The sequence below is a fragment of the Ambystoma mexicanum genome, chromosome 1p (genome assembly GCF_040938575.1).
Source record: "Ambystoma mexicanum isolate Mex_15411 chromosome 1p, UKY_AmexF1_1, whole genome shotgun sequence".
Taxonomy (NCBI): Eukaryota; Metazoa; Chordata; class Amphibia; order Caudata; family Ambystomatidae; genus Ambystoma; species Ambystoma mexicanum.
In genome coordinates, this window is record NC_090921.1 from 1,340,328,298 (window position 1) to 1,340,350,878 (window position 22,581).

The 22,581-nt window shown below is 47.9% G+C and overlaps 1 protein-coding gene across 1 annotated transcript in view; it reads right to left on the reverse strand.

Annotated features, from left to right (window-relative positions):
• C1PH19orf85 (chromosome 1p C19orf85 homolog) overlaps nt 1–22,581 on the reverse strand; it is a 47,969-nt gene that overhangs the window by 19,645 nt on the left and 5,743 nt on the right. The window contains exon 2 of the mRNA XM_069649573.1: nt 1,728–1,983. Within this exon, the coding sequence (XP_069505674.1) occupies nt 1,728–1,930 (203 nt within the window). The 5' untranslated portion in view covers nt 1,931–1,983. The remainder of the gene's footprint in view (nt 1–1,727; nt 1,984–22,581) is intronic.

Consider the following 22,581-nt stretch of genomic DNA (forward strand, 5'->3'; position numbering starts at 1 on the left):
GCCTCGTCTAAACGACCCTCGCACCAAATGATCGGCACTGAATTGGCTTTTGCGCCACTCTGGCCACGCCAAAAGGGGCTCTGTGGCCATAGTGGTGCACCAAAATGGCCGGCACCAATAAATGTGGAGTGCAGACGGACGATGTCTGAAAGGGGTCAGAAGACAAGTCAACCACTTGTGCATGAAGTTGTAAGTCAGTGCACCAATCACTTCCCATATAACTAACAAAACTGTTGTCTGTTTGGGATAAGGGAGAATAACTAATATCCATATCTTGGGATTGCCTGTCCTTTAAGGGGGCTTGGGGGTTCACCCCCAGTGAGATCCTGCTTGCCATTTTCCCTGGGGCATTAAGCTGCGTGGGCTCGCCTTCCTAGCCCCAAAGGGGGTGGCTCCCCCTTATGGAGAGGGAACAAACTCCCTGGATTTGTCACAGAAGAATTATTACTTGTATTTAGTTCGACCACCATAGTCATCATGGGAAATGGGTCAGGTGGCCGCCGGACCCGTAATTAATTACCGGCGCCTGACTTTCCGGTGCCACCGGGCTATTCCAAGACCAGTGGCCGGGAAGTCAGGCGCCAGTAATTTTGTTGGTCCCCATTCCCATGGAGTGCCATAGGACTCCATGGGAATGGGGACACTGGAGCACCGGCACCGTTAACGTTAATAACGGTGCCGGTGTTCCCTTTGAGAACTCTGCAAGCGGATGCCGTCCCACCCGGCAGGTCTGACCCTAGCACCCGCCTGCAGAGTCGTACTGTGCCGGTCCAGAAGACCGACACAGTCATAATGACGCCCAATATCTCTTATTTTATTGTGGAAGGGTGACTGGTTACAGGGTTTTTGGTGTCCAGCACCCATGTAACGGCTGATAGGGGGGCAGGAATGTTTTCATTTCAGTGTTAGCATGTTATTTGATGTATACAGCTGTGTGCTGAATATTTGTGTCTTTAGGGTGAAGCTGTATGCCACATGGACCACCTGCAGTGGGTGCAGTATGGGTATATTTTAGGATAGAGCTCTTTGCCACATGGGTCACCTGCAGCAGTGTGTTGCACGGTTCGGTTTTAGGGCGTGGCTCTATGCCACATTAGGTTATCTGCCGCTGTGTGCTGCATGGCTCGGTTTCAAGACTGCTTCTACTTTCATTATAATGGACATTGATCGCTGTGTAATGTTTCGTTGTGCTACCCTCGTCATCATTGTCAACTAGAGGCCAAATGGGGCAATGTTCAGGAAATATCTCTAACTCTCTGCCTTATAATCTACCACTTCTGTCTTCTTTTGGTCAGCCTCCCTCTGTGACCAGCACTTTTTATCACACATTGCACTTTATATCTCTGTATGTTAATTCCCTGTGTGAATTTCAAACTATTTAATATTCTCTTAATGAAATTTGACTAAAATAATAAAACTTTATCCTTTTAAAGCTCTTATTGTGGTCTGTATGGGGTGATCTGCGGTGTTGACTGTGGCTTGCTGTTTTCATATTACTGATGGGGCTATGTTTTTCTAAGTGAACTTAGTTTTAAACCCGCTGGCTTGACCATTGTTTACTATTCTTTTGGTCAGAAGTATAGATTTGTGACTCTGTGGACACTTACATAACGCTAAACATATGGTGGGTTTGTTTGACGTTGCTTTTTCGCCATGCAAAGAACAGCCGTAGGAAATTCAAAGTGGAACGGCTATCCACGGGCTGAAGAAGGCAGGCGTGTGTGTACCTGCAAATCTGGTTCTGCAGGAATCGGCGATGGTTGACTTTCCTCTTGGTGGGCCTGGTCTTTTTTGGTCTCTGGAGAGTGCGCATAATGTGCGAGGAGGCCACAGTGACGAAGGTGAAGAGATCTCGGCCACACTCATAGAACGTCACTTCCTGTGAAGGGAAGAGGCCGAGCGCCTGCTGGGAAGAGCCCCGCTGGTGCATCCTGAGATACTAGCCGGTGTCGGACAAAGGCTTATGGTCTTCGTGACCTCGTCCTGCAAATAGAACAAATATGTAAGTAAAAATCAGCACTTTTCTATACACTTAAACACTGGGAGAAGTTTACTGGTAAGCAACAATACAGGACAAGCGGCAAGGATTTAAGTGCCCTAACAATCTTCAAGTAAATGTGACAAGTCAGTGAGGTGAGCAAGAGAAATATCTATATATGTGTCTTCTAGAAACACATTCTATTTCAAAATGTTGTATCTTGTGGCTGAGACTGCATGGCAGTGGATTATTATTTCATAATCAGCTGCTGTGATGTCATGGCACCCAGGTCTAAGCCAGCCTAACCATTTTGGATGGAGGGGGCTGGATGGCAGTTTTGAAAGCTGGTAGTGAGTGGGTCCATTAGACCTTTTGTGCTGTCGACCCCTGCCACCCCCTTCCACTCAGCCCAGGAGGCTGAACAGCTATTACACCAGTGGGGGCTGGCACATTTTTTAACTGGAGGGGTGTAAATATTTGCCACAAATAAGCACGTGCGACTGAGCGTACAGAGGAAACCCAAATCAACAAAGGAGTGTTGGGGGAAGGGCAGTTTCTCCACATGAGAAATGTTTTGAATAGTGGATTAAAATGGTGAATTATACAGCATACTTTCTGTGAAAACTTGGGTAAAAAGCCAGACAGTTTGCAATCGGTTTTTATAGGGTAACGTGTGACAAAATCCCATAGATACAAGTCACCAATAGTACACAAGAGCATTTCTCAACAAATTTTCCTTTATGCCTTTTCCCACAATATATGTCAGTATAAAAACATTTTCACCCTGGCTGTGCCCATACATGTCCATGCTGACTGCATCTATACATGCCAGTACTGCCATGTAAGAATATATTAATGTTTGCTTTGTGCATAATGCCAGCAGTGAATGACACTAGAAATAAACAGGTCCAAGCTAGCTCTGCCAATACATACCAGTACAGGCACATAAGAACATAGTCCTGTTGCCTTTACCCTTAAAAATGCCATGCCACAATAAGTAAACATGTCTGACCCATTTTTATCTATTGTACATGTTTGGCACGGGAGGATAGCTCAGGGGCATCGTGCTCGCTTTGGACGCAAGACGACACAGAGCAACACAAGTTCGATCCCCGGGTCCACGCTTAGAAACTTCTGGGTATTAAGCACGTTATAAATAACCTATCATATCATATCACATAATAAAACACCATGTTTGTTTATAATAAATGCCCAGAAAAAGGTCATGCCTCAGTAAGTACCGGCTACACTGGCTCAACGAAAATGCCAGTCTAGCCTTGTGATAACGCGTATCGTGCTTGCTTTATCATAAATGCAGGGGTGGACTGGCAACCAAACGAGGCCCTGAAAATAATTTTCAAAGTGGCCCTATATTAGACATTTTCAGCACGCCCAGTCCTTTTCCCTTTTCCTATGAGAACATTTGGAAATAAAATAGGTTACCACACAAAAGAGGCCCAGGGTGCAGAGGCCTACCAGGAAATCTCCAGAGTTCCATGTAGGCTAGTGCATGACGGAGTATGCATCTGAGCCCCCCATCTCTCCCCTCAACCCGCTTAGTGTTTGCACCTTCTAGTGTATTTCACAATCTTGGTATTTTCCTCCACAACTTTCCATCCCTCCCAATAAGTTAACGGAAGGCTGGGTGTGTTCATGCTGTACCAGACTAGGGTGTTCCTCTTCTGATGTTGACCCCCTCCTTCCATCCCTCTCTGTTTGTTGTGTGGCTGGGCTGCTTGTGAGTGTGCAGGAGGGAGCATCTTGTGAACAAATGCTCCTGGGATGTGTGGCAAGCCTGCATGGAATGTTGTGAGTGTTGGCAACACTCACAGCATTGTGAGTGGGAGGGTACGTGGGTGAGTGTTCTGTGAGAGTTAGATTCTGCTTTGGAGCTGAATGTGATGGTGTGTTTGGTGGGTGCTCTCTTCTGTATCCTGTAACTTAAGCTCTACCTAAGGAAAGGAACAAAGCAACGTGAAACTTTACCCAAGGCTCCTTTGTCATCCTTAAACCCACCACTACACACACATCTATCATAACCAGTCCAGCTGATGATTGGGTTCAATGTGATCTGATCGAAAAGTTTTAATCAAATTCCTATTTTTAACTGGTTGATCTTGCCGCAAATATATGTGGGGGGAGATCCCCACAGCCCGTCCACCTTACCACCCCTACATTAGTTAGTCGCCCAACTCCCAGATGTAAAAGGAGTGTGCTGACAGCAGGGGCACTGCGCTGTGATATGGACGGAAGGCCTCTGTAGTCTTATCTATACAGCCTCTATCACTCCAAAACACCATCACCGCTACCTAAGCGCCTGCCATTAGAAATCCATAGCTGAGCAGCCACACCGACTGTTATACTGATCCTCTGCTCCAGGGCAGGGGGTGGGCAAATGTACAGTCAGCAAAACAAAATCAGGCATATTCATCCTCAATTCTGCTACGCTGGCAGGCTAGATATTTGGCCCAATTCAACACTTTTGGGCAAATTTCGTTTAAAGATTGTTTTGTCCGAATTTTGGGCCTACTAGGGGTCAAAACATTTTGCATACCCCTAAATGGTTGAAATATCAGGAACATCTGCCCAAAAATGAAATTTCGTATCTGAAAGAACCTGAAATGATCAATTTCGCTCCACTGGCAAACTTGGTGAAGCAGGTCAATTGTGCCCAATATTTGAGAATTTCTCTACGGAGCGAACTCTGACCATTTAAACCACCCCTAGTCTGGGGAACACATACAAATCACATATTCTCCCTCCTCCAATTACAGTTTCTATTTCACAGATTTTTTCACTTTATCACACCTATATCCCCACTGCCAATTGTTTTCCATTGTTCAGTTATAAAGATATGCCAGTGCTCGTGGGGGGGGGGAGGGGCTTGGGGGCATTTCAGTGATGCTTGGTTGGACCTTTTCCTAAAAACAGTCGTGAGGCAGCCATGGTGTGCTTAGATTATAACAGAGACTTAAAGGAATGCAGCGACTGGGTTAATAGCTGTAGATTATCATGGGACAGGCAGCCAATAGGGAGCTGAAACACTAATAATGTCCACTGAAAATTTATTGATCAATCTTTGACAGCTGGGTGCTAATGTAGTTAGAACTGGACGAAAAAAGGCAACGGGGTGATAAGAATACTGCAAAGGGCTGGAGCGAGGTGACAGTTTGAAGTGCCAGCAAAGGCAACCAGTAGTGTGCATGATGGGAACCACACATGTAATGTACTTTTTTAAAGACGTATTTTAGTTTGTCCTAAGACTGCCAACCTGGGGCAGCTGCTCGGGGGCCTCTCTGAGGCCCATTTCAAGAGAGAAAGTTGAAATGCCTTGATGCCGCACCTAAAAATAATGATTCCATTTGTACTATTTGTGCAACAAAAAAGATGCGAAAGAACATAATATCAGAAATGAAGGAATTACAGCAGCAGATCATTTCACAGTAATGATGAGGGTATTGGTATCGCAGAGATCAAATATTAGCAGCCACCACGCAAGCAATACCGTAACCTCTGCATTCCCCAGATTGGCTAGAAAGGCTTGCTCATCGAAACTTCTCTGTCGGCCAATATGCACCTCCTTTTTTGCGTTATATGTCCCATAAAACTTTAACAGGCATAACATCTGAAGCTCTGTTGACAGACAGAGTGTGAACCCCATCTCTCTATGCATGTAGGCATTAAGTGGTTTGCACTTGTGCGGAGAGGTCAAGACCCTAGTGCCCTCAAACGGGAACGTTTCACAAGAGACAAATCCGCATCTTAAAAACAGTCAGAAGCATCTAGAGGCGAATCAGTTCGCAGGTTCTGCTGTATAAAATAATGGAGTGCTTGCTCCAAATGCTGTGTTTCCAGCGGTGTGCAAGAATTGGCATGGCAAACAGAAAAGAGGTAAACAAGAAAAACATCAGCCATCTTCCAATGGGTCGAGTGTTGGCCGCAGGGCCAGGCACCGTGTTTATTTAAGGCTGCAGGACCAGGTTTGGCACATGTTATATTTCGGCGGGGAATACCCCTCTCTCTGAAGTGTGATCTCCGAAGTGCGCCCCCACCCCACCCTGTCCTTGTCACCGTCTCACCTGCCCAAACGCCATGTGAAGATGCCATCATCAGCGTCAGCAGGGCTGCGGCCCGTAGCTCCTCCATGCTGGTGGCTGTCATCAGCACTGAACCTTAGCACTCCATGGGCAGGTCCAGACGCCACCGGCCGCCTTGGAGATTGAGAACCCTTAGCGCAGGTGAATGACGGGCCAGAGCCAACAGAATTCCGCTCACCCTCAGCGACTCCAGCCAGCCAACCTTAAGCACATAACAATATATTCTGTTTCTCTTTAATGACTAACCAGGAACACATCAGATGGTGTGCTCGTAGTTCATGGCCAGAAGTAGAGTGGCCCCTCGATGGAAAGCCTGTAGAGCTGGGGTAGAGTAAGTCACTTACATGAACTTGCCCCCATAAGGAGCCCAAGGAGCCATGTGGCGTCCTTCCCATCCATGATGCTAGTGTGCAGCTGATCAACGTCCTCTGAGGATAGCACCCATGGTGGACCTCCATCAAAACCCCGAGCAGTTTGTGGCCAAATGCCTGTGGATGTTTAAGGCAACAGCATGGGCTTGTTATGCATCAGGTGGGGTCGATGATGCCTCCCAGGCAAGAAAAGGTGCTTTGTAAGGAATGGCCTGATTACCTCAGGCCCCCACAGGGCCGGCCGGCACCGGGGGAGCTCGCAGGTTATAGAAAATGCAGGTTTGTCTAGTCTCTATTTTTGTGCATTGCTCACGGGATTGTAGAACAATAGCGTGACAGTTCAAATTAAAAGTTCCTCATATGATATCTCCTTGTGCATTCACCACAGTAATGACAGAAGGCGTCTGCTTACCTGTTTGAGTCAACATCACATGACAGCCGAAGCCCTCCTCACACCCGCACTTAACTGTCCAGCCGGGCTGCCGCAGCCTGCCCTGGAACTGGCCTGCAATGTGTGTGCAGGTCACGTGCGATTCCCAGGCCCTCATGCGCAAGCAGCCAGCATAGCTACCCATGGCCAGCCCTGCTGGGAAGGAAAAAAAAATGTGCAACGCCTGTCTCGGTCGGTGGTGTCAGCCGGGAGGCTGCCAATTCCAAGCAAACAACCCAGACGGACGTGACGTGTATTCTTCCAAGCCAAAGAGGTCCTATGCGGACAGAGGCCTACCGGGGGACGTCCCGGTGTCCCGGTGGGACAGTCCAGCCCTGCATAAATGCCCAGATAAAAAGTCATGCCACAATAAGAAATGACTAGAAAGGCTGCACGAAAATGCCAGTCTAGACTTGAACTAACACTTATCATGCTTGCTTTATCATAAATGCCCAGAAAAAAATGTCATGCCACAGTGAGAAATTGCTAGACTGACTGCTATCCAGTCTACCCATTTCTTATAGTGGCCAGTGGCTACACCAAAATGGCAGTCTAGCCAGGTAATAAAACTTATCATGATAAGTGTTATGTGTCCAGACTGAACTGCATTGCTGTAGCCAGTCTGGCATTTTTCAGTGGACATCACTGTTAAAGCAAACCACACTGATGCACAGTAAAAAAAAAAATGCTACCTCTCCTCCGCATCCTCAAGTCAGAAGCCCCCACTGAGCGGGACTCTGATTTATGGGTGCAGGGGATGAGGGTGCCAGCAAATCAACAGTGCTCACCGTGCTGGTGAGTGGGCCTCTGATTCATTCCCAAAACAAAGGCCCGCTCACCGCGTTGGTGAGCAGGCCTTTGATTTGGGCAATGAACTGAGCCTAGGCTCTCTTAACAGCATGGTGAGCTGTGCTAACCGAGATGGTGAACAGGCTTCTGATTCATCACAAAATCAAAGGCCCACTTCCAAACACAGTGACTGCGCATCTAATTTGGGCCCCCCTCCGCACATCAAAGGATTTGGAGATGCAGGGAAGGGGGGTACATTGTTCACACACCTACACAGTCACGCACACACCCATGCAAATTCACTCTCACATCCACACAACATACCCTCTTTCGTTCACGCATCCACTGACACATTGCATTTCTTATGTGCTCTGCCTCGGTCCAGAATCCGCTTTGAATGGTCACACAACACTCTTCGGCTCCTGCTTGGCATGAATAGGAACCAGAAAGCGCTTCCTGTTTTCACATGCACATGCATGCAGGACCCTGAGAGTCCCCTGGAGGACACTTCGACAGTTCTGAATGTGCAGGGATGTGCAGGAGCGTCCCCTCACACACTCAGAGCTGCAGTACTCAGAGACGCATTTACAATAAGGCCGACTAGGTCCTGGCCTAGGGCAGTAGATTGCCACAAGAGCGTCATTTTATAGCAGTTTATTTTCAATGTTATCAATGTGTTAAATATAAAGTTCGTTTTGTTTCACAGAGTCTGACTGAGCCACAACAATGCTTGAGGGATTTCGAGCTGTTAGCAGTCATTCCACTGTGACAGCTAAAGTCTTTGCTGGCCCAACTTGTATGCATGCTTGAAATGTACAAAAACGTCATTGTTAGGGTGACTTATGTTTAAAAGAAAAAAAAGAAAATGCGTACCAAGCACACCGTGTATTAGGTATTTAGTGATGCAATCATACAACTCTCACAGACATATATGACAGATATAAAGCTCTTTTGTTATTCTTATGTTTCCAAAATGCTCTTTGATATCTAAAACAGCCAGAAATTCATTGTTGTTTATGGTGCAACCCCCCATTATCATCAGAGTCCTTTCTACTCAACACACACACATACACTGTGTTTGGAAATCACTTTTATGTACAAGTAAACATGACATGCACTTTTTAAAGCAATGCAAAAATGAGTGTTTTCCCAACAGAAAAGTAAAGGGTAAAAATGATGCATCTTTTTCCAATATTATGTTATTCTTAAGTTAAGCACAGCATTCCCACTGACGGGCACTAAGATGATGTTCAGATGCAAACACTACTTTCCCTCCACGACCCCAACTTTCGGAGATATGTAGCTGCCCAAAAGTTGCAAGCATGAAATAGATTGTACAGGAGTCAAAATGGCAGAGTAAATCTAAATGCGCAAGTGCGTCAAGAAACCTGTGAAAGGATAGCCATAGAAGGGTGATAGCAAGAACCGTGTGCCAAAGGTAAACCCTGATTCACAGCTGTAAAGAAGAAAGCTCTGTGGAGTACATCAAGATAAGCATTCAGCCCTCTTTTCAGAAGCTGACCAGTACTCAGCAAGCAAATGGCATCCCTGCTGGGTTTATCATGTATCTTTGATGGCATCCAGCTGTGCGCTCAGCGCTACCTGTAGAACCAACTGCGAAGTATGCTTCACAATGCATAATAGTTACATGAATTAGATTTTAAATATATAGTTGGAGTTTTACTGTGAAACAGTACCTGAAACACCAGCAGGAAATCTATATCTATAATCCACACATCTCGAAATATTCCTATGTACTATACAGTCCAACCAACTCTAAGGAGTTGACAAGCAACTGAGAAAGCGCTTAGTGGCGGCTCGTGCCCAATGTGTGGCTCGACGCCCCGTCTCCCATTATGGACAAGCTGCCACTGTATTGCGCTTTCCTTTGGCACATTAGATGCACCTTTTACCCAAATCCAAGGGCTGTTTTGTTCACAAAGATGCTAACCATTGGAGGCGTGGGCCAGTGGCGTAAAAGGCCCATAAAAACTGGGGGGGACAGGGGACACCTTGGGACTTTGCTCTTTTTATTTATGAATTGTGGTTTCAGTGCCCGAACCTCCGTGGTTACGTGGGGACTTTCAATTGCCCAACATTATATTTTGCCATAACCTTACCCAATTTAAGCTCAATATATGTATTTTGAAGCCCCCATGCACAGCACCCACATACGATCCCAAAGGGGCCTATAACACAGAAATGTGCGGCACGGAGACCGCTTCCCAGAGCAATTTTATGGCCTGTGACCACAACCTCCCCTCCCCCCTCTTCTACTGGCTGCTCATTGTGTGCAAAGGAACCATTTGTGCTCTTCCGTGGATAAAGGTGTTTGCCCAAAGCTGAACGCATGTGGCCATTTGTCCTAAAGAAACGAAAAATGACCACACGCCCTACCAATTAACGACCCCCCCCATCCCTATGACGAACTAAAACTCCTTCCTCTTATATTCACCTCCTGTACTTTGACCATGACATAACGCTCCTTCCTTGCTGGAAACTGAATCCCTCGGTCACTCGAACACTGAAACTTGAGGATACCGGAACCCTTCCAGCACTCCTAACACCTGATTATTAAAGAGGAATTGCATCCATTGCCACAATAGGAGATACCATCCTACTACCCGCAGGCTCACCCATCGTGCTCCTTCCATTACTTTCTGTTATTATACTGCACATATAATTGATAATAGCCCCCCCCCAGCACGACCATACCCATTCCATTCAATTCAGGTCCCCCTAACCTCTTGTCCTCTGCAAAATGCAGTGCGCGCCTCTCCCTTGAGCGTGAACTACAACTCCCATAATGCCCCTGAAAACATGCCCGAACCCCTTATCCACGTGCACCCCATGTAATCCTTTCATTGTAATATGTTCTACCCATTAGGTGACATGTGGCAAAACCTGAAGCTACATTGCATTTGGCTAAAACCACTTTGCGTGTCTTACCGAATCACCTTGTCCTTCAACCCCTTTATTCAGACTAGGAACGGGGCAGGCATACACATTACCTGCAACTATTTGAAACTTTCCCAATCATGCTAAACTCCCCCTCACCCCCCACCACAGCTGTATCACAAGCAAGGGCATGTACCTCCAAATCCACTTGTCCTATGTGGCAGCCAGCAAGCCTGGGGCCGTTTAGTAGTGGAGGGGCAGCATTTTGTCAGCCCATCCAGGTTGTTTCTTTTGTTGAAAGGCAGGATCAAAATGTATTCATTTTCAATGGAAGTAAAAACCAGTTCGTGTTGAGAGGTTCAACGAGGAAAACCTAGCTCCAAAACAAACCTAAATGCTCAAAATGCTTTGAAAATGTCATAATTCAAGAACCAGCCTCTAAACGCAAGGCAGGATCAAAATGTATTGAAAGATTCATTGGGTGGAAAAAAACAGCTCCAGAGCAAGACCTACTGCTCAAAATGCATTCAAAGAGTCATCAGTGAAAAACTAGCCTTTAGACGCATAGAAGGAGAGAGGGACAAACTAGCTCCAAAAAACACATACACGCTCAAAATGCATTAAAAATGTCATCATTCAAAATCCAGCCTGAAAACTACAAGGGAGTATGCGCACGTGTTGAATAGATTAACGGATGGTAAATACAAGCTCCAAAACACTCAGAAAAGCTTAAAATGCATTGAAGATTTCATCAGTGAAAAAACCTGTAAACAGCAGTACATTTTGATCCTGCCTTATGGGAGAAGAGTTGTTAAATAGATCAGGATTCGAAGTAACAAAGCATGGAAACCCAATACAAAATGGGAATCCACCTGAATTTGCATTTACCAAAACGCGACGGAAGGGTGTATTTTGAAGCTGTTTTTGTTGGTCTTCGGAATGTTTCAATCCGTTTTGTTCCTCACTAGTAGTTTACAGGCTGTATGTTGAATAATTGATTTTTCAATGCATTCTGTGCACTTATGCGTTTTTTGGAGCTCATTTTTTCATCTCTTGGCCTATCAAGAGGTGGTAATCCTTCCTTCTAGTTTACGGGCTGGATTTTGACTTTTGAATGCATTTTGAGCATTTCGGAGTGTTTTCTACCTGTTTTTTTCCTTTTGTTTCAATACATTTTGATCCTGCCTTATGTGTTTCTAACAACAGGAAGTGTTAGAAATACATCAGGATTCGAATTTCCAAAAAGCACAGAAACTAAATGCATAATGTGGCTGTAGAGTTGTTAGAAACCTTCCAGAATTATTTACCAAAACCGAGGCGATGACATGAAGGAAGAAGGCAGCGGGAAGAGAGAAGGCAGGTGAGAGGAAGGGAAAGGACACAGGATCACTAGCGTTTAAACCAGAGAGCAGGGAAGCAAGTGGTTGCAACACAAGGCGGTTCAGTGAGCAGGGATAGTTAGAAAGGAAGAATACCTCTGTGCAGCTGGTAGTTTCAGGTGGTGATTTAGAGTTGTAAGAAACCATCCAGAATTATTTACCATCTAAAAGCTGAGCACAGCAGTTAAGCCTTTGGCTTCATCGTAGGGTAGCTATTGATATGGTTTGGGCAGGCTTTTGTCCTCTGCCACTATGCCTTTGCTGTTGCTGCCATCATGTTAGTGATTGTAAGTAATTTCACTGCTCTCCCATCCAAGGTGAGAAATTTGATTGGCTCTAGCCCTATCCGGGCCACGGGCTGGCTGTCACAGCAGAGTGATGCTGTCTACCTCAAAGTGGGAGGGCTTCAGCCCACCCAAGACAGGGGCTAGCACCGACCATGCATCGCAAGTGGTGCAGCATTTACCTCTGCCTCCCCGGGTTTCCTGTGACTCTTGTAAAGCAAAGGAAGTGGGCAAAACATTGCCTGTCTATAACAGTTAGTGAAAGATGCAGCTACCGCGCTGACATGGGTTGCTCTGCTGCCATTCTCAGCTCGGAAGCTGCAGGTCTGACAAACTGTCCGATGTGCGGTCCGTGCTTTGCCAGGGAGCCGAGTTGAGATAGAGAGTAGTGAGGGATGTGGGTGAGGGTCGCAGGAAGATAGGTAATATTTTTTTTTCTTGATGGGGATAACGATGGCGCAATAAACAATGAGGGTCCTTCGGGGGTTGCAGGGTACCATGCAATTGTTTTGTTTGGCGAGAAAGGGGGTAGGTTACCACAAGGGTGGTGGAGAGGTTGACTGGGCATCAGGTACATTTTTATTTCATTTCTGGGGTCAAGTAGAGATAAGAGGACACTTGAGGGAGGTAGGGAGAGTGGGGGATGATAGGTATATTGTTTCTTTTTTGGGGTGATGCAGAGACTTGAGGGCACATGAGGGAGGGTGGGAGAGTGGGGGATGATACGTATAGTTTCTCTTTTTTGGGGTGATGCAGAGACAAGAAGACACAAAGTCCAAAGCATCTTTGTCCATCGGCAAAGCTTTATAAAAGATGGCTTGAATTGTGTACTTTTCAAGCCATTATTTGTAAACATATGATAGTTATGATAGTTTATTTATATGGCGCCTATACACAATGGGCCTCATTACGACCCTGGCGGTAAGGGGTTAACGCCAGCGTTAGCTGCGCCGACCCCTTACCGCCAACTACGAGGTCCCTTAGCGCCATGGCGCTTTTAACACCTGCTTTTAGCAGGTGTTAAAATCCATGGCGCTAAGGGACCATGGAGTTAATTACGCCACCGTAATTTACGGTGGCGTAATTAACGCCTTCCCCACTCCCATTATGCCCTATGGGGCAAAAATGGGAATGGGGAAGGGTAAATGGGGATTGGGGACTTACCGCCCCGCCGACCTCGGAATGGGGCGGTAAGTCCGCCAACCACCATGGCGTAAACGTAGTTTACGCCATGGTGGTAAAGTCACGGCCCAGGCGGTAACTTACCGCCTGGGTCGTAATGAGGCCCAATGTGTTTCAAAGCGCTTCAAGGAAAGGGAGGGAACAAGTGAAAATACAATGACATTCTTACAGGCCATGAACAGTAAGGATGTGAAATTAACTATCATACTCGGCCTGACGACATTTCAGATAGTGCAAGAGCTAAGACATAGATAAGGAAGGGAGGGGGAGAGTGGGAAGGAAATAGAAACAGACAGGCGACTACTGTACTAGGCCTGATGACATTTCTGGTAGAGCCGGAGAAAAACAAGCGGTGAGGGAGAGGTGAGGGAGAGGGGTGCAGAAAGGTAGGGGAGGAACAAAGCAAGCGACTATCATACTAGGCCTGACGACATTTCAGATAGCGCCGGAGAGGGGGTGGGGAGGAAAAAAACACTAAGGGGAGGGGGAGGAGACAGACGAGGTTGCTATCATACTAGGTCCAGGGACAAATCTGATAAAGTGCATAGAAGAAAGTAAAGGGAGGAGAAAGGGAAAGGAAGGAGGGAAAGGAGGAGAGAACAGAGTTAGCAGTCAAAAGAGTGGAGAAGCAAGGGGAGAGTGAATACAATTGCAGGAGTCAGTAGTAACACATAATGTTGCAAGCCAGGATACAAGATGAAGATGGGAACAGCATGATTCAGGGCCATCAAGAGTACAAGATGCAAAGGAAGTCCAGCATGAGAGTTAAGAAAGGGTGACACACCGTGAATGAATAAAGTCCATAAAAGTCAAATCCAGCATTGGCCACAAGACGGTGATGGTGAAACCAGAATTTATCACGACAGACTCCTGCAGAAGTAGGCTTGAGGAGGGTGAGGGGGGAGCAGGGTAGAAGAATCAAGCTAAACAGGCAACACCTGTGTGCGAGAATGGTGGGGGCACAAGGGAACATCACGGGGGACCAGAGGGGGTGGGGATGGCCTATGGGGACAGAGGGAGTAAGACTTGTTGGTGCATGCTTACCTGCTGTCTGAGCAGGGGGTCGGGCCCTGGATCCTCCTGGTCCGAACAGGTCCAAACAGGAATTGCTCTTTTCTTCATCTGCCCTTCACTTCAGACGCCCGGGCGAGAGACACCCTTGATCTAATAGTTAAGAGCAGGAAGGAAGAGGCAGGGCTAAGAAGGTGGGTGGTGCTCAGGCGAGGTGACCTAGATCCACTTGCACCTGCTCCACATCTGCCAAAGAAAAGAGGCTGGAGGGCTCCTTAAGTAGGGAAAAAGAGCAGCAAGCAGGAAGGCACCCGGTGGGCGGGGCTTGCTAAGTGGTGAAAAAGAGCGGCAGGCAGGAAGGCACCAGGTGGGCGGAGCTTGCTAAGTGGTGAAAAAGAGCAGCAGGCAGGAAGGCACCAGGTGGGCGATGCTTGCTAAGTGGTGAAAAAGAGCAGCAGGCAGGAAGGCACCAGGTGGGCGGGGCTTAGGCCAGGTGACCTAGATCCACTTGCACCTGCTCCCCATCTGCAAAAGAAAAGAGGCTGGAGGGCTCCTTGAGTAGGGAAAAAGAGCGGCAAGCAGGAATGCACCAGGTGGGCGGGGCTTGCTAAGTGGTGAAAAAGAGCGGCAGGCAGGAAGGCACCAGGTGGGTGGGCTTTGCTAAGTGGTGAAAAAGAGCGGCAGGCAGGAAGGCACCAGGTGGGCGGGGCTTAGGCCAGCTGACCTAGATCCACTTGCACCTGCTCCCCATCTGCAAAGGAAAAGAGGCTGGAGGGCTCCTTAAGTAGGGAAAAAGAGCAACAAACAGGAAGGTACCAGGTGGGCGGGGCTTGCTAAGTGTTGAAAAAGAGCGGCAGGCAGGAAGGCACCAGGTGGGCGTGGCTTAGGCCAGGTGACCTAGATCCACTTGCACCTGCTCCCCATCTGCAAAGGAAAAGAGGCTGGAGGGCTCCTTAAGTAGGGAAAAAGAGCAGCAAGCAGGAAGGCACCCGGTGGGCGGGGCTTGCTAAGTGGCGAAAAAGAGCGGCAGGCAGGAAGGCACCAGGTGGGCGGGGCTTAAAGCCAGATGACCTAGATCCACTAGCACCTGCTCCCCATATGCAAAGGAAAAGAGGATGGAGGGCTCCTTAAGTAGAGAAAAAAAGCGGCAAGCAGGAAGGCACCAGGTGGGCGGGGCTGCTAAGTGGTGAAAAAGAGCGGCAGGCAGGAAGGCACCAGGTGGGCGGGGCTTGCTAAGTGGTGAAAAAGAGCGGCAGGCAGGAAGGCACCAGGTGGGCTTGGCTTAGGCCAGGTGACCTAGATCCACTTGCACCTGCTCCCCACCTGCAAAGGAAAAGAGGCTGTAGGGCTCCTTAAGTAGGGAAAAAGAGCGGCAAGCAGGAAGGCACCAGGTGGGCAGGGCTTGCTAAGTGGTGAAAAAGCGCGGCAGGCAGGAAGGCACCAGGTGGGCGTGGCTTAGGCTAGGTGACCTAGATCCACTTGCACCTGCTCCCCATAGAAATTAGCACAGAGTCCCCAGGTTCGCTGAGGGTCAAAGACGTCTGATGGACGTGGCGAGGGGGCGGGCAAACAAAAGGACAGTAACTTTCTCAGTGACCCCTTGCTCGTGGGGTCACAAGAGGAAGTTACAGTGACTGACAGAAGTGCCAGCCAGCCACTGCAGTGGCTGGCTGGCACTTTTCTGTCAGCTTGCCTGACTTGTAAATTGTGGGTGCATCTCCAGTCGCAGCCAGGAGCAGGATCATGTGTCCCACCAATGTTGTGGTGGGATCGGGGGGCCTCGGCTCAGCCCCAGCTCAGCCCCACTTTTTGGAAACTGCTGCAGCCCGGCCACGGCTGGCCCGTGGCCCACTTAAAGCACTGCCTATATCCTTTTATCTGTATTTGGATAGTAAAGATATGCTCTAGATTTGAATGGGCTTTTATTTAGCCATAGGATTTTACTGAAGACAAAGGTCACTTGTGCATACATTCTCGAATTGGTTGGGTAACTGAAACCTTGAGAATGAACCAGTTAATTCTACTTTTATCTGTTATTGTAGGAAGACAGTTCTGTCTCACCTGAAGAAGGATATTGTGTCAGAAATGCGTTGTTATAGGAAGAAAAGAGTTATATGATAATGGATCAGATATTTTTTCAGCAAGGACTGTTGATACACTATATCAGGAACTTCATTGCAACAAAGTTTTGTTAAGTGTTCAAATTATTGATTTTAGTCATGTGAAGTACCAATTTACTGGTTCCTTCGATGTGATGGTATTTACCCTATTTTAGTTCATGGTTATTGTTTTGCTTGAATGAACTGTATAGATATTATTGTAAATATATAAATACATGATTATTTGTTTTGTGAAATACATTATTTTTCTTTAAACACCTTTTATTTAACAAAATATAACAAACTCGTTTTGAATTGTTTTAACATTGTTTTTGATTGATTGATTTAATCATTATTGGGATTTTCCAGTTGACGTGCCTTGGGCTTCCCATTCAGGTTCTGTAGCCGAGGATTAATCCAGGACACCTGAGGTTTTCTTGAATTATGACAGTTGGTAGATTATTTATTGAAAATTGATTAATTGTGTCGTTCATCCCCACATATCAATTCACTCTTTTTTCCGGAGTTCACATCTGTATTGTGACAATTTTTCAAGCCTAGATCTATCACACAATAAAGACACATTTGATATAGTCCTAAGAAAGCTGGCTGCAGAGATGAGTTTGCAAATCAAAGGTCACACTTACAGTAGCTAAAGGAAACTTCTCGTCAAAATCAACTTCCCTAACATGTGGTGTACCACAGGGATCTTGTTTATCCCCTCTACTTTTCAGTATCTTCTCAAAGCTCCTGTGTGACATGCTTAAAACACTGGGTGTCTGGTTTACCAACTACGCCGACGACACTGAGGTGGTTTTCGAGCTGTCAGGAATATATGAAGCTGATGTCCAAAAAGTAAATGCTGTGTTCGTCGCAATTCAAAAATGGATGGCAGCGAATTCCTTAGCATTAAACGAAGAGAAAACTGAGCTATTAATTGGAAACCCCACAAAAAGTTTAAAATACTGGATGATCGGTACATTAGCTTTAAAATAAATAACAACGAAATTCTAGTATCAGAATACGTAAAAACCCTTGGAGTCTTTTTTGACTCCCACTTATTGTTCAAGAGACATACCTCGTACCTGAAATCTACATGTGCCTTTTATTCGAATCTGCTCTGGCAGAGTCACCCATATCTGACAGAACAGAATATAGCTATGATTGCCGGTGCGATCATAAATGCAAAATTAGATTATTGCAATAGCCTTTTGATGGGCACCTCTAAAACCAATATTAAGAAATTGCAAACAATACACAACGGAGCAGTTCAGGCTGTTTTTGGATTCAGTTAGCGTTCCAAGATTTCGTCAGCTAGGAGAAAGCTGCAATGGCTTCCCGTCGAACAGAGAATCAAATTTAAAAGCGCAGTATTGGTGTTTAAATGCTTATCAGGAAATATGCCTAATTATCTTAGCAGCAAGATGAACAAAGCCTCAGTGAGAAGAACCCTTCTCTCTAATGGAAATCAAATGCTGTATCAGCCACGACTGACTCTAAAAAAAGATTGGTGGAACCAACTTCAATTTTTGTGCTCCTAGTATATGGAAAACTCTCCCGTTTGACCTCAAGAACAGTACGTCTACTACCATTTTTTTAAAAACCACTGAAGAAATGGTTGTTCGATGGAGGGACTGCCTAGCCATCTAACTTAAACTCTACCGAGTACACCAGACCTACACTGTTTTATGGTCAATGTACCTGTCTCTGTACATGTGAGCGCCTTGAAGCCCACGGGCAAATGGCGCTATACAAAAAATAACAGAGATAGATAAATAGGTTTTAATGCCTGCAGGAATGACTCAGCCTTTCATCCTTATGAGCTGACTGGCAAAGGTATCATTACGTTGAGTGACAATTCCGCCTTTATTTTTCAGACGTGCCGGCAAATACTGTAGAAAGCTGGTCTTCTTGGTGTCTATGACTGACCATAGATTTTGTGATGCGACTTGCTTGAATTAACCTTGCTCAAACCTACTATAGTATGGGAGCATTACTACATGTTGGCAATGAGGAAAGGGTCTTTCGCAATATTTGGTAGGTACAACAACCCCTCTGTTATTGACCCTGACCAGAGCTCTTGGCAGTGTACACTATACAAGTGGTGCCACCCACTCACTCACCCACTCAATCGCTATGGCACCATCCTTGGCAGCCAAAGGAGGTATTTGATTAACACGCTTAAACCTGTATAGTTAGCAAATCTTCACACGTTCAATAACTTCCTATCCTCGATCAATATTGTCGGATTAGACTCTTCCATTAGACTAAGTCTCTCACTAAACCTTTGGGCTCACTGTCGGAATTCACCCGGTCGCCTATAGCTGTGTGAGTGGTCATATCTGGTCATACATTCTCTTGTGTTTTGCTGGAAGTTGCTGTAGGTTGTTATCCAGGGTCGATGCAGTGGCTTTTGCCGGTTTAGGTAAAAAAAATCTGTCTGCTGCTGCTCCCCATCCCAACCGTTACATCCTGCCATGAAGTTTTCATCACGTACCCTTTACCACCTGTGCAATGCAGACAAACTATCCAGTAAACTATCTCTTTTCCCCCATGTATTAAACTCTATTTTCTCACACCATCTTGCTCACATTTTGGCTGGATTAAACACAGTTGACCACAGGGCTTTAAGTGGGTGGGGGTCAGCCTGAATCAAGCCTCAGCAGTGTCCAGATAGGGCTCCTGAACCGGGGCCCGACCCGAATAGCCCCAGCCATGACACCTGGAGCAGCCGTGTATCCAAAGCGCTGCAGTTCCATGACTGCCTGCAGGTGTCAGCACTTCGGAAGTACTAACATCTGCAGACAGCCAGTGTAACTGTGGCTTCCTTCGGCTACACGACTGCCAGATGACTCTGAACTCCCAAACAGGAGGAGGGTTGGAGGGCCCAGTCTCTGCTTTTGTTTCTGAGTAAAGAGTCATCATACAGCCTGAAGCCTTTTAAACGAGGCTTCATGGTGCGTGATGACTCTACTCGGAAATAAAAGGAGAGACTCGGCCCTCAGTCCAGACCGTCTCCGGTTTCGGAGTACAGAGTGATCATACAGCAGGGAGCCCTTTAATTCAAGGTGCCTGCGGATTTTAATCACGCTGCGTCTTGACTGAAAGTGCTGCCTTCTGCGTGTGAGAGCTGGGGTGTACTGGTGTCAAAGGGCTGGGAGCAACAAAGGTAGTAATGACAGTGCGCCCTAGCTCCCCTACTTTTACCAGACCCCCTAACCCCATTGACGAGGGGGCTCTCATTAGGGGGGCGTGGCCTACATCCACACATACATAGGCCCCGCCCCCTAATGAGCGCGCCTCCACCCCCCTCGATTTAGCATCCCACTTAATCCACTGGTTGACCACTATGCACACCTCTACAGACATACACATACTCACACGAACACAGGCACACACAGTAAAACATGCAAGGGCATGCACTGGGAGAGACAAATGCATCCCACAGAGACACATACAGACTACATAGAACACAACGCAGTATGTTTCCTTCATACAAGTGAAGAGGTATGTAACAGGTCTAAGCTGTGGAAGGCCCCTCCTCTCATACACAGAAGAGAAAGCATAGAGAGCAAGCTTCCCTCACACCGAGAATGCAGCTGACGACGGGAATAAAAAACAAAGAAAATGGAGGAGGCAGCACGGTAACCGCTGCAGGGGCCTCCTCTAACCTTCCCCACTTCCCCCTGGGTAAGGGGACGGTGCGGGGGGCGGAACGGCGCCAAAAGCACCCCAAAGCCCACGAAGGGCAAACAAAGGAAAGGGGCGGGGTAAGCACCTTTATAACGAGCAGGGTCCTACAGCAGTTTGGCATCCAGCACCTTCAGTAGGACACCTGCCTACCCGCAGTGGAAGAAGGATTTCATTTGGAGAAGGTTTTTGTTTGTCCTAGAGTTCGTTGCTGGGAGGACTTGAGGACTGCCCAGCCGAGAAGGACTGCCCAAGGACTGCCCAGCTGAGAAGGAGTGCGAGGACCCGGAATGACTGCCGTGCTTCCTGAGCCGGAGCACAGAACCAGGAAGTGGCCGTGCCGTAGCAGGTTTGCCAGGACTGCGGGGCTGGAGCCTGGGGCCACGCGGTAGCGAGGAGCAGACGATCGAGCCCGTCAGGCAGAGGAAGCAGGCGTCTTCAGCGGCCACGGTGAGCGGCACCATACCTGCGGGTCGAGCAGGGCAGCTGAAGCAGAGGAAGGCGGGGCAGGAGCCCAGGAGCGGGTAAGCCAACGCGCGCAAACCCGGAAGCAGCGGAAGGAGGGGCTGGAGCCCAGAAGCGCGGCTGCATAGGACAGGAGAAGGCCCAGGGGCGACGCGGCTACTGCGAGGTGAAACAGAGGCAGCACGGACGCAGAAGAAGATGGCGGAAGGGCCTGTGAGCAAGCAGTAAAGGTACAGTGCAGGTGATGGGGGTACAGCCAGGACACGCAGCTAGGTCTGCCAGAGGATCTGCTGCTCATACATGACCCGGGCTGCTCAAGGGTGAAATCTGTTGTGAGGCGGCCAGTAAAGGGGCAACCAGACGGTATAGAGGGTTTAAAGCGGAGAGAGCAAAACTCCACCGTAGGCTCCCGGGCAAGGAAGCAAAAGACCCGGGCTGCTCAAGGGTGAAATTTGTTGTGAGGCGGCCAGTAAGGGAGCAACCAGACCGCATAGAGGGTCTAAAGCGGAGAGAGCAAAACCCTGCCCTACGCTTCCGGGCAGGGAAGCCAAAGCATGCAGCACACGGAGTGTGCAAGGAACCCTGGAAATCAGGGGAAAGACGGCGGGAGCCTTGGTTTGTGTTTAGTACCTGTGCGTGGACAACAAAGCTACAAAGGGCTATCAGCAGGACAACAGACTTTTGGAAAGAAAAGCCCAGAGCTCAAGCAGACCTTTCTTGCTGCAGCAAAGTGACCTTTTTTGCGAACTACATTAGAATGGAGCTGGAGGCATTTTTGGAGATGGCGAGATTGGCGGCATCAACGCACGGACCCGACTGGATGAGCTCCATGGTGGCGCAGGCTGAACAGGAAACACCAGGGCCCAGCCAGGAGAATAGCCCGCCACTTATGTTTCAGGACAGCGCCAGTGAGGGGACGCTGGTGGAGGTAGAAACATACGGTGTGGAAGAAGAGGAAGAGGTCCAGGAAAAGAAGAGAAAGAGGACAATGACAGCAAAGGCCAGGGCGAGCAAGGAGCAGGACAACACCACCAAGAAACCACGAGGGAAAGGGAGGGCGCAGGGGGATGCAGCCTTACCGGCTCCTACACCTGCTGAGGCTCCAGGGAACCATGGGGGCCCACCCAGCACTCCTGCAACCAGACCTGTCGATGTAGCTGTGGGAGGACCCACATCCCTTGAGATGGTCAAAGGTACGTTCATGGAGTGCATGCAAGTGTGGGGCAAAAATGGGCAAGTGCCAAATGTATGCACTAATGACAATATGCTGGGTGTTATGGGGAATGGTAATGGTGCATTATTTCAGCAAGGGATGACTCAGGATCAAGGGGGCCTGTGGGGGAATGGTTCAGACCTGGTCCCCAGTGGGAGAGAATGGTCTTCCACTTCAAAGGGGTGGGATTCCACCTGGGGGATTTTTGTCGGTCGGTTCACCTAGCACAGGTCCAACCGGGGCTCTCAATGTCAGGGGGGAGGACCAGCAGTCTGCAGCCTGCACCAATGGCCTCAAAGGGAGCACTGGTGGGACAGGAGTGGTGGGGGCAGAGGCCCGGGGCTTCCAATGTAGGAGGGGAGAACCAGGCACAGCTTCCACCAGTGGGCCCAACCAACTTGGGGGCAGGGGGTTCCTGGGGGCAGGTGACCCAATATGGAAGGCCGATGCCAGGGTTTGCACCAGTGAGAGCAGCAGTCAACTCGCTGGTGTGGCACATTCCATGGGCCATCAAGGAGAAGCTGTGGAGGAAGGAATTTGTGGATATCTTTGACTTGTTGGGGATTGTGCCGCTGGGGGGAGGTCTGAAGGAATTGTCAGAAAAAGAGAAGGAGAAAAGGGATAGGGAAAGTTCCAAGGTGGAGCACACTATTCACAACTGGCTCAAAGTGTTTAGGATGTACATGTCAGTGATG